This window comes from Nicotiana sylvestris, chromosome 3, assembly GCF_000393655.2.
Source record: "Nicotiana sylvestris chromosome 3, ASM39365v2, whole genome shotgun sequence".
NCBI classification, from domain to species: Eukaryota; Viridiplantae; Streptophyta; class Magnoliopsida; order Solanales; family Solanaceae; genus Nicotiana; species Nicotiana sylvestris.
In genome coordinates this window covers 104,241,259-104,259,038 of record NC_091059.1, presented here as the reverse complement: position 1 = coordinate 104,259,038, position 17,780 = coordinate 104,241,259, and the positions used below count along the sequence as shown (strand labels likewise).

General features: G+C 33.9%; 2 protein-coding genes across 3 annotated transcripts; both read left to right on the top strand.

Moving 5' to 3' along the window:
- The first annotated feature begins 719 nt into the window (after positions 1–719).
- Positions 720–6,367, top strand: LOC104220438 (uroporphyrinogen decarboxylase, chloroplastic). Its single transcript, XM_009771309.2, has 6 exons — positions 720–967; positions 1,393–1,514; positions 2,733–2,843; positions 3,038–3,226; positions 3,743–3,868; positions 5,685–6,367. The coding sequence occupies exons 1-6, from the start codon at positions 856–858 to the stop codon at positions 6,198–6,200; spliced, it is 1,176 nt and encodes a 391-aa protein (XP_009769611.1). The 5' UTR covers positions 720–855; the 3' UTR covers positions 6,201–6,367.
- Positions 6,368–10,799: 4,432 nt separating this feature from the next.
- LOC104220439 (CBL-interacting protein kinase 18-like) lies at positions 10,800–13,900 on the top strand. Of its 2 annotated transcripts, none has more exons than XM_009771310.2 (2): positions 10,800–10,984; positions 12,041–13,900. In XM_009771310.2, the coding sequence occupies exon 2, from the start codon at positions 12,379–12,381 to the stop codon at positions 13,702–13,704; it is 1,326 nt and encodes a 441-aa protein (XP_009769612.1). In that variant the 5' UTR covers positions 10,800–10,984; positions 12,041–12,378; the 3' UTR covers positions 13,705–13,900. The 2 variants fall into 2 exon arrangements, with proteins under 2 accessions (XP_009769612.1, XP_009769613.1); XM_009771311.2 differs by lacking the exon at positions 10,800–10,984 and adding an exon at positions 11,032–11,129.
- The last annotated feature ends 3,880 nt before the right edge of the window (positions 13,901–17,780 follow it).

Below are 17,780 nucleotides of genomic sequence, written 5' to 3'. Positions count from 1 at the left end.
GTAATGAATGAGGACATATCAAAGTTTTGGTGTATTGCTTTCTAAGTGTTGTGACGATGAGGATAGTGTTTGTTTCTCTTCAAATATTTTGTCATATTTAGGTTTATTTTTCACTGAGAAACTTTTGTCAATTTATTAATTATTATAACTTGTGATTATATGCTTATCATAAAATAAATTATATTTATCATAAAAATTATCTTATCTAAGCACAGTTGTATTTAAAACAAAATGACAAATAGAATATTTTGTATTTAAATTGATCAAGAATATTAAATTTTGAAGAAATTACGCCCTTATAAGTGTAAACAGTTCTAAGGTTATTTAAGTTGTTTTAATAGAAAAAGAGCTTATCACCACTTTTTTATAAAATACTGCTGCAGCTTATTATCAATTTCAGCACTTGTATCCAAACACGTAACTGCTTATTTATTAAATAAGTTTCAAAGCTAATCGAAATGGGCTCTTTTGCAATTTGTTCTGTCGGCCAAGTTTTCTTTTGTATAGTCTCAAGATTGTTTATAAAAAGCTGATGTTTTTGTATTTTAAAACAGCTATAATAGCACCAGAATCTTCGTTAAAGAGATCTTATAGCACGCCTAATCTATCATGTTAATAAAATTCTCAAACCAAATTTCGAGTCAAAATGAAAGAGAATGAATTGAGCAGTAAAGCAAAAGAAAAGGCGAAGTAAATAGGGGCCTACGGAAAAGTTTGCCATTCGTCAACGTAGATTTCCTACTGCCAGTCTGCTCTCCCTTATCTTTTTCTTTTATCAGCTTTGACCCTTTCCTTTTCTTCTTCTTCTTTTTCCAACTGCTCTGAGATGCAAAAGAAAATTTCGAGCCTGAAAAAATGATGTCTTGTAATTACTCTTTCTCTTCTATATCTCCTTCCTCTAAATCTGCTTTTACTTCTCCCTCTAACTTTAATCTCAACCCCAGATTAATCTGTTGCTCTGCTGGAGGTAACCTTTTTTGCATTGTCCATATAGTAATTTCATTTCTGCATTTCCATTTTTTTTTAAAATTCGAGTAGCTTATTATGATTAATTATTGTCTCAGCCTTTTTTTTGGCTAAGATCCATCCTGTGTTATGCTATTAGTATTTCTTCACATTCACAATTATGCAGTGGCTGCCGTCTTAAAACTTGATTTTGGTCAATTAAGCATGCCTCGAGGACCCCAATTTACTCTTCACTAAAATAGTATTTTTGAATTTCAATTCTAGTATGTGAAATTGCATCTATTAGACTGTTAGCTTTTATCTGAAATTTCCATATACATCCCCCGGACCAATGAGAGTTTGAACTATTTATTCTCACAGTTTCTATGCAATTGTACCTTCAACTTCTTAAGTTGGTTGAATTTTCATATTGATTTTAACTTCCAGGAACTGTTGCGGAACCAAAAGCTATAAATGCAACACAACCATTGTTGCTTGATGCTGTACGGGGTAAAGAAGTAGAAAGACCTCCCGTTTGGCTTATGAGACAAGCAGGGAGGTATATGAAGGCAGGTTTATAGTTTCAGTTTTTACCGTTATTTTAGGTGCTTCTCAATTCCATCATGCTTCTTCCAAATTTGGTTATTCCTAAGGATTTATAAGGCATAGTGCGTACTTGGACTTTTGCATTTGTCTTTTTTTCCTTTTGCGGATTTCCATTGTGTTACCTTTTTAATCACTAAATATCCTATCTAAAAGATTTCTACCTACATCCCATGAGTGTCAACAGATTCATGTTATGGGTCCACTGTAGTTAGCTGCTTGCATGAGAAAGGAATGGCTGAATCTTCGAGCTTTCTTTCGGAATAAGAGAAAGAGAGGTCCATTGGAAATTGTCAATTCTATCTAATCATTTAGGCCTCACTTTCAAATTAGTTGGGTTAAGCTATATGAATCATCAGTATCCCTTTTGCTCTATTTAGGCCAATTTCATTCAAATACTAAGTAATTTAAGACAACTTAGGGGAGTTCTCTAAAACTAGAGGTTCTCTGAACCTTACACTTAGTTTTACATAACAACAACTACTACTATGCCTCACACTCACGCTATATGAAGAACAACAAGAAGAATGACTATACTTGCTTCTTAGCTCTACATGAACAAACAAGTCTTTTATCTAGAATGAAAAGACTTCTTAATATATGCTTGTTTTTATCACCTATATGGATCTTTTGCTTTCATTATCTTATGTTCTTTGTTAAGTTCACATTGGTCCTAAGAAATTGTAGGTCTTTTGCAATAGCTTCTCGCCAAATGATTTTGTGTCTACCTTGTTCCTTATCACCTTCAGTCATTATATTGTTACACCTTAGAGCTGACGCATATAGAGGTCTACATATGACATGAGCATACTGTCTCAAGCAATATTCTCTCATTTTACCCTCTGTGTCTACTACTCTGCCCCTTCTGTAAGAGAATAAAAGAAACAAAATGGGACTTAGGGGATCATTTTTTTAATGCTTTTTTGAACTTGTTCTAGGAGAAGTGAGTAATATTAGTAAGGACCTACTTGGACTTTTATGGACCATAAAGCTTGACAATTTTCAAATTCCTCATTTTGTTTCCTTAGGTTATTGTAAATACTAGTTAAAACAGTTTTAAGGCTTGATCTGCAGGACTTCTTATACATTTTTGTGTTGCCATCATGATTCTGACTTCTATGATTTCCTTTTTACTATTTCTTTTCTTCCGATTAATTATTCTGCTTTATTTTAAATTTTTATAGAGCTATCAACTCCTCTGCGAGAAGTACCCATTGTTCCGTGATAGATCAGAGAACGTTGATCTTGTGGTAGAAATTTCTCTACAACCCTGGAAAGTATTCAGGCCTGATGGGGTAAGATTCCTTACTGGTATCCTACTTTAGCATATCTTTGATAGAATATATGTATGCATCATTAGGTATTGTAGTCTTTTCTTCAATAACAAGAATCCATCTTTAGACGTTTTTTGTTCCCAAATTAGTATTTTCAATTTTATTATGCTTATTGGTTTGATTTAATTGTTTCTTTCATGGTATTATTGTGGCAGGTCATTTTATTTTCAGACATTCTTACTCCTCTTTCAGGGATGAATATCCCTTTCGACATTATAAAGGGGAAGGGTCCTGTCATATTTGATCCCCTGAGAACAGCTGCTGATGTTGAGAAAGTTAGAGAATTCATTCCTGAAAAATCAGTTCCATATGTTGGAGAAGCATTAACAATTTTGCGGAAAGAGGTACTTCATCACGTTTCTTTTGTACTTTTAGGAGATCATCTGGCAGGAATGACAATTCTGCCCCTTCGCGTTGGTATCTTTTACATGTATACCTGAAGCAGACTTTGCTATTACATTGAGTTATTTTATTAACCTTCAAGGAGAATATCCTATTTTTCCTTCTGAAAAAATACTGGTGCTCTTGTTAGCAGGATACCTTTGAACTAGAGGAATTATATACATTACTGTACAAATGTATAGTCATCAACATATGGAGAATTCATATGCATTACGTATATATAACATATGATCCGTGGACTGAACGATTGAGCATTTATGCTCATCTCATTGCTTTTGTATCATATGAGACCCTATGCCCTAATATCACCAGCTAAAAATTTGTAAATATATACTAAAACAACTCTAGGACTTTGCTTAAAATCAGTTACACTAATTATAGTCTGCTATCTCTAACTGTCACTGTCACGTCTTGTCCTATTATGTTGATTTAATTAAAAGTTGTTTATGTATGTCTAGGTCAATAATCAAGCAGCAGTTCTTGGTTTCGTTGGGGCACCTTTTACCCTGGCGTCATATGTGGTTGAAGGTGGTTCCTCTAAGAACTTCACAAAGATAAAGAGATTAGCTTTTGCAGAGCCCAAGGTAACTTACAATTGCTAGTACTACTTTTCACTAAACCAAAGTGTCTACATCGTAAACACGTAATACTTGATTTTTGAAGAAGCCTGCACTCACATATGCATAGAACTATAGCTTGTTACTGTAGTTGATGTTTTGTATCCTGAACTTCTATCGAACTTCACCATCCATTCAGATTATTTAGCGAGAGATTTCAACTTAAATTTCCCTTTTGTCTAGCTTCTAGAGCAACGTTAATTAGGGATTGTTAACTCCTTGATTTGTGTATGCTGATCAGTTGTTGTAAGGGAACAGGAGGTGGTAGATATTTGGAGGGCACATGAGTAATTTGATGTTCTTAAAAATTTCTTGTGTAAACTGTATCCTAAACCGTAAAGTTCCTACTAATTAGAAAAGCATCTCTAATATACTACTGCCTAATGTTATTATGCGTATAAATCATAAGGATCTGATGTTTTAAAGCCCACACCATTTTCAGTGGAGAAAACTGTAAAAACTAAAATTCTTTTCCGAGTACCAGACATGCCAGTAATTTTTCATTAGTAGGCACGTCACTTTATTTTTGAGTCTTCTTCCATACTTTTTTTGGCTTGCGTTTGCTTGGGAAGGGCAGGTCTGGTGTTTGTCAATTAACACCAGAAACGAGTCTTGTGTTTATTTAGTTCTAACATCGGAGCTAAATTTTTTTGCGTCTTTCCTTCATGTATTTTTCGCCTGAACTAATTGAAGTTTAGAAAGCTGCCATTCGCCTCCTAAGGTTTGAAACTACATGAATCATTCATACTCTTTTTTCCTTCTATGAGTATTTTTGTCATTCATACTCTTATTGAAACTGTTAGTGGCCTAATCTTTACTATTCTAGACTTGAGCGTAGTTATTATGTAAATAAAGGCATTAAGTTTTACAGAATTTGTATTTTGATTCCTAGATATGACAATACTTGAGTTGAGACCCAAAGGAAAAATTGAAAGAAAAATGTCCAAGCCTTGAGTGTTAGGAAAAATCTTTCAGATTGAAGTACTTTAGGTTCATTACTTGATGTTATCAGAAAAGAAAGGGTTGGAATTGTTGTTCATAGAAGATGTAAAGTGAGGGATATAAAGAGGGAAACTGAGAGAGAAATGGCATTGAGATCGATTCATGAGGGAGAAGGGCGGTTTTAAGTGGAGCTGAGATCACATCTCTTTACTTTGCCTATTGACCCATGCAACACAAGTTTAAGAAGGTGAAAAGAAGTTTCATTATTGCCATTTGCTTCATTTCAGAAGTTTCATTATTGCCATTTGCTTCATTTCTTTCTTTTCTGTTAGGAACGAATGACAACAATACTTCTAGATCTTTACCACTAAGGCACTGTCCACCTTTCCAAATCTGAGGGGTTGGTATGCATATTTCTAAATACCTTGCTGTTTACGGAGATTTGGAATTTTGCTCTCGAAAATTGGTTTAGCATGTTCATACAACTCTGCCTCAATCTGGCTCCATCCCCTGGACTAGGAACAAAAATAGGGAGACTGCTGAAATAGTGACAAGCCTTGTTCTTCATGCTTCATAATGTGAGCTCAAATATTTGGAAGTGCCGTTAAGGTGAAAATAGCACATTCCTCTTCTATACTGATGATATATGTTAAAAAACCAAATTTATTCAACGTTATATTATCCTTATAGGGAAGTATCAACTGGAAACATGATGAGTGAATGCTTATTGGTAGGACTAAAATTGATTACTTGTATCGTATCATGTTTTAATATTTAAAGACAGCATTTTGGCAGTAGCTTATTGATGTTAAAATGTTGTCAATTATTGTTACTACTTTAGGTCCTGCATGCTCTCCTTCAAAAATTTGCGACCTCTATGGCTAAATATATCCGTTACCAAGCAGACAGTGGAGCTCAAGCAGTTCAGATCTTTGATTCATGGGCTACTGAGCTAAGCCCAGTCGATTTTGAAGAGTTTAGTCTGCCTTATTTAAAACAGATAGTGGATTCAGTGAAACTAACCCATCCTAATCTCCCACTGATTCTTTACGCAAGTGGATCTGGTGGCTTGCTTGAGAGACTTCCCTTGACAGGTGTGGATGTAGTAAGCTTGGATTGGACAGTTGATATGGCTGATGGAAGGAGACGACTGGGCCCTAATGTTGCCATACAAGGTAATGTGGATCCTGGTGTCCTTTTTGGCTCAAAAGAATTTATCACCAATCGAATAAATGATACCGTCAAGAAAGCTGGTAAAGGGAAACATATTTTGAACCTTGGACATGGCATCAAGGTAGGCACCCCGGAGGAAAATGTTGCTCACTTTTTTGAGATTGCTAAAGGACTTAGGTATTAGAAGCTGATTAGATGGTCATCAATCTTAACTTGTTCCTAATCTGACACGACCATTTCCGTTTTCTTTTTCTTCATTTTTTCATTTATAATTCTGTATTAAAGCTTATCTGAACAAAGAAAGGAGACACTTCAAAAGCATTTTTGCTGAAATGAAGTCTGTTTACTCTACTTGAGACTGAAGTTAAAGCTAGGTACTTAGTAACTGAGCTTAAACATTGAAAGAAATTGGATTGCTCAACATGTCCACCTACCTTGCTTCACAAGGAGGTATCTAATTCTTTATTTTTTGGTTGCTGCTGCTTTGTTAAACTCTCTCTCTGTGATTTGCTTTCCAGCTGCCACGCATCTCTTTAGGATGGGGATGAAATGGTTAAGTATTAGAACAAATATCATAAGGGGGGCTCTTGTGTTGTTTTTTATAAAACGAGTAAGCTAAGTATTGGCCATTGGTCATTAGAATTTAGAAGTTTATTCTTCACACTTCCAATAATGGAGCTGTTAGGTGTTTCTGGGGTACCAGACAAGTGGTGGGCTAAAACAGATGGTAGGAGTTGTGCACTAGCCAACTTTTTTTGGAAGATAACTAAGTAGTTTTTGTGACTATAATCACATCAAGGACAGAAAATAGTTTGAAGATGAACAATCTGTCAAGGAGTTATGACCAATACAAGACCCTACTTTTTCTTTGAATCTGCTTCCTTTTTGTTTTATTGTTAATTTTTGAATTCTTCATTCATTTGGGGCCAAATGGTGAACAGAAAATGGCCCTCTTACCAAATCTCCACCAACCCATGGCCACACCAGTATATAAAATGCAGAGGAGCAAAGCAAATTATTTGTGATTATGATGCCGTCGTTTAGTTCTAGTTTTTTAAATGAATATGCACTCATTTCTAAAGATGCCTTATAAAATATTAACTAGGTATAAGATTACATAAACGGACCAAAATTCTTTCTTTGCTATTTCTTTTTTTCAAAAAAAGTTGTGGGAACGGGTGTGGACCAGTGAATAATGGAGAAGGAAGACTAAAAGGGGGAAGTGCTGCTGTGAAAATCTAACTCTGGATCACAATTCTACTGTTTTTGTATTACCAAATAATTAACTCTCAAGATTGTTACGTTGTCTCCAATCACAATTCTACTAGAGTCTAGACTATAAATAAGTGGTGCAAGGTAGAGTATGAGCTGAATGAGCAAAATTAAAATGTTGCATCGAGAAGTCCCCACTTGTTTAATTATATTAAGTGTGTCTGTAATTAATGTAAAATCAGGATCAATCAGCAAATTCTGATCATGACACATTACAATGGGGACTACTAACATAATTGATGACCAGTTATTTTCGCGGATTTTCAATATGCATGGCTTAAATTAAAAATAATCGAAAGAGGCATAATTCGATTATAAAAATAATTTTTAATTAAATACCGCTAGGAAAAGTAAACAGTGAATTCGATTGTCTACTGTGCAAAAATCCCTTTTTAAAAAATCTGAATCAGTTCATCTACAGTACTTGTGAAGACATTACCTCAAAATAAAATTTCACAATTCATTGTGTATTCTATTTTATTTATTATTGGGAAATTTGGGTTGGGGGGGGGGGGGTTACCTCTCTAGAAATGATCCTGGCAAGATACGGAGATGTCAACATCTAAATCTTTTATGTGGTGTACTATGCAACTTTGAAAAATCATAGAGCCATCGAACAGAATTTGAGGTTGTGATAATCATGGCTTTTATTATATTGTATTTTTCTTTTATCATTCAATTCGTATAAACATCTTAATGTTGATTCAAGTATGAGTTGGACTTGTCTTTGAACTGTTCAATTTTTTTTTTTTGTCTTCTTCAGTTGCAATTGATTGGCACAAAAATTACTCCAATAAGGTTACCATGCCGTACTACTATTATATGGTTTAATGCAACATGAATATTTAGAAAAATAAAAAAAGAAAGAAAAGTATGACTTAGGATAATGGTTTGCTTTCATAAAAAGTAAAGCAGGGCCCAGAAATAAACATTTTAAATCTCTCATCTTCCCCATTAAGCCGTTCAATATTTCCTACCCACTTTTTCACAAAAAACATTTGAAAAAGGATTTGTCTGTAATATTCTTTTCCCTCCTAGGCGCCTAAGGAATAAATTATAGATGCCATGGACTCTAAGGGGTCATTTTGATAAAAAAGAAATATTAATTTTAGTACTTATATAATATTTAATTTTTGGTATAAATCCTACATAATTAATATAACCCCTATGTAACTAATATAATTCCGGTATTTAAAATCGTATAAGTTAGCAAAATCTAATATCAAAAATCAAATGCCAAATTGCAAAACTCTAATATACAACAACAACAAAAAGAATATATTCAGTGTGATCCCACAAGTGGGGTATGAGGAGGATACACAAACCTTACCCTACCTTGTGTAAGGTTGAGAGGCTGTTTCCCATAGATCTCGGTTAAAGAGAAGCGTTTCTAAAACAGGTTTGAAAAATACAAGAGCATAGAAGCTATGATGAAAATACTGAAGAAAAAAAAAGAAGCATTAGTAGCGAAACTAGCAAGATAACCAAATCAAAGGAAACAACAATAGTAATAGAATTAAATAATAATAATAATAATAATAATAATAATAATAATAATAATAATAATAATAATCTATACTATATTAAAAGCACGAAGACCCTTAGTGAGATGTTGTTCACCTTTTTTGCACTTTAAAAATAAATTTCACACTAGACAAAAGTGTAATTTAAGCTTTTTTCCAAATTTTTAGGAATTTAAATTAACTAAAATTTTAGTACATATTAAATCCTTCCATGTTTTGAACTCCTATGAAATTAGTCCTAACATATAGAACTCACACAAGAATGGAAACAAAATATTTCTGAGGAAAAGAAAACTTAGAATCACCAAAATTACAATTTGCTTCGTCGGCCAATAAAATATCATCTTTGTGTCCATAATTTGATAGAAAACATTATTGAACTCATAGACAAATTTTATTCTAACCGAATTGTCATCATCTCTTTTCTAAGTATTTCAACAAATGATCATTTTTATAGCAAGAAACCCTTACCGAAATATCGTTCGCTTTTTTTGCCTTTTAAAAATAACTTTCACATTGGACAAAATAGTTATTAAATTATTTCTCTAAAATTTAGAAATTTAAAATCAACTAAAAGATTTGCACATTAAATCCCTTTATATATGAACTTCTATGCAATAGTCATAATATATAGGGCTCATGCATGCTATAAGCATGAAGAACAAAAGCAAAATATTTTTATTTATGAGAAAAATAAAACTTAAGGCTCAGTAAAATGCAATTTGCTTTGTTAACCAATGAAAGAAGAAAGATATCATCGTTGGTGTCTTAATTTTAATAAAAAACATATTCAACTTATAGATGAAATCTATTCTTAACGAATTGTTATCGTCTTTTTAATTATTTCAATAAATGACGATTTTCGATATTTCTATATATTTAATTATTTATTGTAAAATATTAAGCCCACATTAGTAATTTTTATGATGTTTTCACTTATCCAATTTTTTTAATGAGCTATAAGCCAACTAGACCAAAATATTTAATTTTTAAATTTATTTTATTTGAGAAATCTTATTATTTGTTTACTTAGCTCACAAATATATCAATAATTTTCATAAATATTCTCCCAGAAGTCCTCATACATCACAATTATGTATTTGAGAACTTCTATGGCCAAGATTTCTTCGCGATCAACATTCATCTTTTTAGTAGCTTATACTTTTTTTTTTAACTTTTATTTTACAAGCCAATCACATTATTTAATAATATTTTATATTTTTTAAAATAATATATTCATTTTGTATTGGGTACACGCGCAAAACGCGTACCTTAAGACTAGTAATAATAATAGTGAGAAGATGTAGCAGATAAGGTGCTCTAAACTAGGATCATGACTTCTCTCAAAAAAGAAAAAGATCACTTGACTACCTACCAATCTTGTACTTTAATCCTTGACCTTCATGCTCTTCTATCTAGGGTCATATCCTCGGTCAATTGAATATGTCTCATGTCCTATCTAATCATCTCTTTGCAATTCTTCTTCGCCCCTCTACCTCTATTTAGACCTTATAACTGCAACCTCTGGCACCTCTTCGTTGCGCATCTGTGCTCCTTCTTTTAACAAAACTATGATATAACTCACACGAATATATATAATATTAGACGTGATAGAATATGAAATATGGATATTAGTATCATCAATACGTGGTAAGATTACATACTCCTACTTGACAATTCATGAATAAAATATTCTTAAATTAGACAATTCTTGCTTGACAATCCATGTATTATTCATTGCATAATAATTATATATTGTTATTAATACTATATGATAATCCTTGCATTATTATAAATTGTATAAATAATTCATGCATTATAGTTCCCTCATTATTAAACCATAAACCAAACGTATCTCCAAATATACTTAATTCTCTCTTTCATGAAGCGGTCCACCACGTGTCAAGCTACAGTTGCACTATTTTGGCCGATTGCAGAAGCTTACCTACTTTTTACTTGCAGACAATTAGTACTCCATTAACATAACAAATTGAACATTACAACAATTGTATCAAGACAACAGCTTTGTGGTTTTCCTACAAAAATACAGATTCACGAAATTACACATTTACGACCAGAGCTCGTCTTTTTCTCTATTTCTCTACCCTCTCAGCTTCGGATCTTCCGAAGTTGTATTCTCCTACAAAGGTTCTCCTTCGTTAAACTATTTCAGGTTTCTTCTTCTTTCCATTTTCTTTATCTTTCTTTTTTGATCCATTTTCAAATATTTTCTTGTGGGTTATTAATTGCATTTTCTGACGATTGCTAGAGAATTCCATAAATTCGGTACATTTATAAGAGATAATTTTGTGTCTTGGGTAAGTTAGGACATTTTCGGTCTAGGTATATGATGTGGGAAAATGTTTCACCTTGTATTCTTGAATTTTGCAACTATTTAACGTTATCATTTGTTCGTGTTTTTTCCTTTTCTTTTTCCTAGCCCGGGATTTGTGGGTGGGAGTATATGGGGAAGAAATAATTCTGTTGAGGTCTGACGTCCGAATGATTTTCCTTTTTGTTTGAGTGTGCTAATGCCAATTCTGGTTCTGGATTTGATCTGAAAAGCGTTGGTCATATCTCATCAGCTCATTTTTTTGATTTTATATTCAATATATCATGTTTCTTCTACATATTTCTTTTCTTTCATATTTTGTTAAAAATAAAAGAACCCCTTTCTGGTACAGAAGGGGGCCGGGATTAAATTGGTTTTTCTTTTTTCTCCTTTCCTAATCAGTATGCTGGTCTAGGTAGGATCAAAATATAAAGAATCTAATTTCACTATTTGGATTGAGAAATAGATCTTGCCTACGATATGATTAAACCTAGCTAAATAATTTATCTTGGTGAGTCATATTCTGGCCTTGTGATAGAACATGCTACTTCTTCAGCTTGAATTTTGTGGTCACTTAAATGGAAGTAGTATTTATCTCTAATGACCCTTTTAGCTGCATTTGTGTTCTTTTGATACAAGGGAGTCATAGTTGAAAAGTTATTTTCAGATCTTGGTATCATCTTTATTTTTTTTTCTGCAATGGATATGATTTTCTTTTGCTACTGGCTCTTCTTGATGATTTTATGTAACTTTATAATGTACAGCCGGTTGTAATTTGGGGTTCTTTTACTTATCTATCTCCAATTTTCCCTTTTGCATTTAAGTTAACAAATTATTCAGCTCATGTTGAAATGTTCCGAGTTCTGATGTTCTTTTTCTTACCTTGTGATATTACAGAGATTTGCGACATATCACTGAAAGCAAATATATTTGGGATGCAGAAAGATGGGGTTGAACAGCACCTCTTGGTTCTTAGACGCCTCTGATTTTCCGTCTGCATTGGGGTTATTCTGTTTTCTCCATAATGATTTCAAATTTGCAGCTCATACGGCATTTAAGTTCTCGTGCCAGATGCACAATGAAGCCACAGTGCTTAAGCATCCTGTCGTGCTGAAGCACAGCCTTGTTGCAGACGGTTGAACGCCGAAACAAGGCCTCCTGCCCACGAAAGAACGAAATATCATATCAGCAGGAGAAGAGTTGTTTATAGTTTAAGGTAGGATTGTTGGTTGAAAATGGAGAAGAAAGGAAATGTATTGATGCAGAAATATGAATTGGGGAGATTATTAGGTCAAGGCAACTTTGCTAAGGTTTATTATGGAAGGAATCTGAAAACGGGACAGGGTGTAGCTATTAAGGTAATTGATAAAGAGAAGGTTCTAAAGGCTGGATTGATAGAACAGACCAAACGAGAGATATCTGTTATGGCACTGGTCAAACACCCACATGTTTTGCAGCTATACGAGGTCATGGCAACTAAGTCTAAGATTTACTTTGCGATCGAACATGCCAAAGGCGGGGAGCTTTTTAACAAGCTGGCAAAGGGGAGGCTCAAGGAAGATGTTGCTAGAAAGTTCTTTCAGCAACTGATCGCTGCTGTTGAATTTTGCCACAGCCGAGATGTTTATCACCGTGATCTCAAACCGGAAAATCTCCTGCTGGATGAGAACGGAAACCTAAAGGTCTCAGACTTTGGATTGAGTGCATTGGCTGAGTCTAAGCGGCAAGATGGCTTACTCCACACAACGTGCGGTACGCCAGCATATGTTGCGCCCGAGGTGATTGGTAGAAAAGGATATGATGGTGCCAAAGCTGACATCTGGTCTTGTGGGGTGATCTTATTTGTCTTGTTGGCTGGTTATCTTCCGTTCCATGACTCAAATCTTATGAATATGTATAGGAAGATAAGCAGGGCAGAATACAAATGCCCTAATTGGTTCCCTCTAGAAGTGCGTAAACTTCTCTCTAGAATCCTCGACCCAAACCCTCATACAAGGATTTCGATAGCCAAAATTAAGGAAAGCTCCTGGTTTAAGAAAGGGTTGGAATCCAGACACGTGAGAACCAAACTAGTACAGAACCAAAATGTTATAGCAGATGGAGATGATGTTTCGAGTTTGAATTTGGAGAACAGTACCTCTTCCTCTGACACAAAGCTAGAATTGGCAAAACCTACAAATCTTAATGCATTTGATATCATCTCTCTTTCAAGTGGGTTTGACTTGTCTGGTTTATTCATAAGAAATGATCAAAAGGAGGAACTGCAATTCACATCAGTAAAGCCTGCCGCAGTCATCATATCCAAGCTTGAGGAAGTTGGCAGGAATCTGAACCTAGAAATAAAGAAAAAAGAGGGTGGATTTTTGAGATTAGAGGGATCAAAATATGGAACTCTATGCATTGATGTGCAAATATTTGAAGTTACTGAATCCTATTACTTGATTGAGCTGAGAAGGTCATGTGGTGATGCGATCGAGTACCAAAACATGTTAACACAATCTATTAGACCAGCACTTGAGGAAATTGTTTGGGCTTGGCAAGGTGTGCAATCTCATCATTAGTAAGTAGAATCACTAAAAGGGAGCTTCTGATTTCCAGATGCTCACTCTGTCAGTTTATCTTACTTTGTATTAAGTAGTATCTAAGCTAATTCTAATTCTGTCTGTTTTGTGTGCTAGTACTAATTGTCATTTTTCACTATGTATCTGCCTGTTTTCAGCACCTATATATATATTCAAGAAAGCATATTACTGCAAACTTCAATTTGTTTTCCTGAGTCCTTTCTCTCTCTTATATCGTTGCTTCAGTTTATAAATATTTCTGCCTTATGCTATATCCAAGAAATTCTGCAACAGTAACATGATCAGTTCTAGTTTTTATGCTTCCCCGGGTTAATCAATTTCTACTTGGAAGTTTGTTCTCAAGAACTGCTTCCGAGGCTTTAGTCAAGTGGTAAGAGCTAAACGCTTGATGTGTGTGTTATGTATGGGTATTTAAGTGGAGAAAGGAAGAGGGATAGTTCCATTATCTATTTAGTGAGCCACAGGTGATGGGGGATTTTTCAGTTATAAAAGAAAATTGTTCTCAAGAACACACAGAAAGAACCTGAAAGAATGTCGAAATGTTCTTCACCGGAAGAGCTAACAGTGTATGTCGATCTACAAGCCAAGGCATCATAGTATAGTTAATGCTTTGGTGCATGATTCAAACCATCTTGTTTTGGACCATCTGCATCTGCTTATTGGAATTTTAGGTGAAAATTCAAACCATTTGCAATTGAATTGTGTTTGCCGATCTAGCTTTCGAGTTTGTAGCTGTGCAAGATTCATTCTTTATTAACTAATGATAATAAATAATGCAATTAAACCTCTAGCTCCAGCCTCCAAGGTTGACATTTTTCGGAGTTCACTCAGGACTAAGGGATGTTACTTATTAGTCTTGGATTATGTACATGTGTTTTTACTTGTAGTTTATTAAATAATAGAGCTTTGGATCTACGACTTTTTCTGAGTTCCTGAGATTTGAAGATTTCCCGTTCGGAAAAGAAAATAAAGAAAACGAAGAATTCCGATCCATTTTTTTGTGGGACTGGCTTTCCATCTCTGTGAAGATTAAAAAAAAGAAGGAAGGAACAGAATAGATGAAAATGAAAAACAGCTAGCTGGAAAAGTAGAACGTATAGTATATGAATGATTTTATATGGTAAGATGTAGTATCGAAGAGTCAATTTGGCAAATTGAGATAATAAAAGAAATAAACAAAGCAAAATATTTTTTCTTATATTTAATGCAATATATCATGATCTTGTTTTAGTAATATTAATATAAAATGTGGGTCATGTCGCATACTCCTCTGAATTATGTATATGAGTCGATGAAAGTGTTGACGAGATATCAAATAAGCCTGCTATATGGCACTAGAGGGGGGAAGAATATGACGTATTTACTCACAATCATTTAGGGGTTCTCTTAAAAGGCATACAACAAAATTACTAACAAGATACCAATTGAACAAAACCAATGGTTCATTGTATTTTTCTTATGATGAGCACACTCGTACGGACACCTATGTCGGCCACATACTTTTTTTATAATAATTTTAATTTTGTTTTTCGGGTCCCCATGGGATAGCTAAATAAATTCTCCAGTCTCCACATATGGAAGGTTCAGGTGAAATAAAGTTTTTTGAACCAAGTGTTTATATCAAAATCATACTATTTTACTATATTTAATTGATAAATCAAGGTGAGAATAGAGATGAGGTAGAGTTTGTCACCTGATTTATCTGAATTCAGTACTTTCCATGAAAAACATAAATTTATGTGTAAAAATGCACTAAAAGTATAATAAACAGTAACTTTGAACCCATAATTTTAAACATAAAGGTTGAACTACTAAATCCATCTCTGGGTGAGAATTTATAACCAATTAATCATGATTTTCTAATAAATATGTTTGTAAAGATATGTGTCATGTATTTATTGGATTAATATAAATATCCGGTACGGATAAATTTTACTCGTCGTCCTGGGATAAGTGATAAATGAAAGTGTTTTCGTTCTGGCTCAAGTTGAAGAATAAATGACAAGTAGGAATATTTCTTGTTCTGCGCTGATCAAAATCCATTTCCCAAAAAATATCTCATCTGGCTTTTCTTCTTTTCCCACAATGAAAATTTAGCAATATATTATGAGGTCAAATGGTTGAAAGTATTCCGGTATTTTGCAGTACTATGACTGATTTAGGCTGTTCCTTTAAATATATCAACTAAAAAGGATAATTATGTAAATTGCAACTAGGACATATGTACGTAAGCTTTCAACAGTGGCAGTTGAAGTGTGTGATCATCGTAACTCGCATATAAGTCTGTTTTTTTATGCGTCAACACCATGATATTTGCATATTGTAATACCATGTTGAAGTATATGACCATCTAATTTAAAAAGTTAATTAAGTTGTTAGAGAAATCACATTTTTATGTATCCAATAATTATGTCTTCAACAATGCCGCAAGGGCACCTATACTATCATGTAGTATTAGTAAGTACTTCACCTACTATATATTTAAATTGTTAGATTTTTTTATCGGGCGGAAGGATTTTTCATTAATTGAACAGTTTTTTTTTTTTGCTAACCTGCTACAACTATGTAGTAGGTTAGCAAAACCCATATATATATATATTTGGTTCTCTGAAGGTGATGTATTAATAGAGAAAAGATAGTTATCTTTCATACAACACAAGGGTAAGGCTTACCCTTCAAAAAAAAGGCATCGGTGGCGACAAAAATACAAGTGCACCTGCCCATACAAAGCAAGAATACTAGCTAACAAAAAAGTTCGCCTTGTCGTATTTGGTTCTAATACTCGGAATTTGGCTTTATCATTTGGAGAGGACCCTTGGCTCCCTTAGGTAGCTGTTGATTTGAGAAGTGGAAATTGTTAGATTCATGTATGTAAATAAAATAGATAAAGTAATTGTCAGAAGTTGCGTTTAAAGTATCAGTGATACTCAACTAATTTAGGCAGCAAAGTTTATGAGATACGTAATACAACAAGTCTTGCATACTTTCAAACGAGTGGATGAAGAGAATGAGACGAATAAACGAATGTGTAATTATATTAATCAAAATTGAAAGATGAAAAGAAGACAAAGACCAAGACTAGCTCTTTGGAATAAAGGAATGTGTTGACATTTTTGTTTTCAGGCTATGGGTGCAATTTGCCAAATGGAGGAATAAAGATATAGAAATATTAGGGCAAGTTAATTATAAACAGAAATAGTATTTTCAGCTGCTCTCTTCAAGAAGCAAAGAAGATAAAAAGACAACAAGAGATATTTTCATTCGAAGAGGAGACACTATTCTCGAGCTAATCCAATAATGCAGTGTATCTAAATATTTGATGGGGGGTAGTGTTAGTAGGATTCTCTAGTTGCTTTCTACTGAGTATTTGGTGCTTTACTCCATTTATAAATGTGGCCAATATAGTCCACTGGGCTCAAGGGAAAGTATGCCAGCAATTCAGCAAATTAAGGAGGGTGATATGATGTCCATCTCATTCAAATGATTTGGTAGTCAATTTTGTTGACTTGGTTTGATTTGGTAGCCAACCTTGTTGAAATTGTGAAAATGGTGTGTAAATTGTCAAATATTGTAGGCTTTAGAGAGTGAGGTTTTGGCTATAAAAGGAGAGCTTTAACTCTCATTTCTACACACCAACAAAGAGAGAAAAGAGAGAGCAAGATATTCCATAAACTATAAGAAAATAGTTTGTGAAGAAACATAGAGTGTGAGAGATATTATAGTGAGGTGGAAAAAACAAAAGAGTGTTTATTTCTTTTGAGGGTGTAGTGGTCTTAGGAGTATTTTTTACTCGTTACTACACAGTGTAAAATTCCTCGCTATAGTGATATCAGTTGCTCTTCTTGGCCGTGGTTTTTTCCCTTATTCAGAAGGGTTTCCACGTAAAATCTTGGTGTCATTATTGCTGCATTTCTATTCTTGCTGATTTAACCATAACTTAGTGTTCTGCGTTTATCACTAATACCGTGAATACTATTTTTACGGGGTTTATTCCCAACAAGTGGTATCAGAGCCAATGTTCTGTCTGAGTATGCTCTGTGGTTGCAGCACAGTCT

Coding starts and splice junctions, on each gene's coding strand:
- LOC104220438 (XM_009771309.2), top strand. CDS start 856: ATGATGTCTTGTAATTACTCTTTCTCTTCTATATCTCCTTCCTCTAAA. Junction 2,844..3,037: donor AAGTATTCAGGCCTGATGGG/GTAAGATTCCTT, acceptor TTATTGTGGCAG/GTCATTTTATTTTCAGACAT. Junction 3,227..3,742: donor TAACAATTTTGCGGAAAGAG/GTACTTCATCAC, acceptor ATGTATGTCTAG/GTCAATAATCAAGCAGCAGT.
- LOC104220439 (XM_009771310.2), top strand. CDS start 12,379: ATGGAGAAGAAAGGAAATGTATTGATGCAGAAATATGAATTGGGGAGA.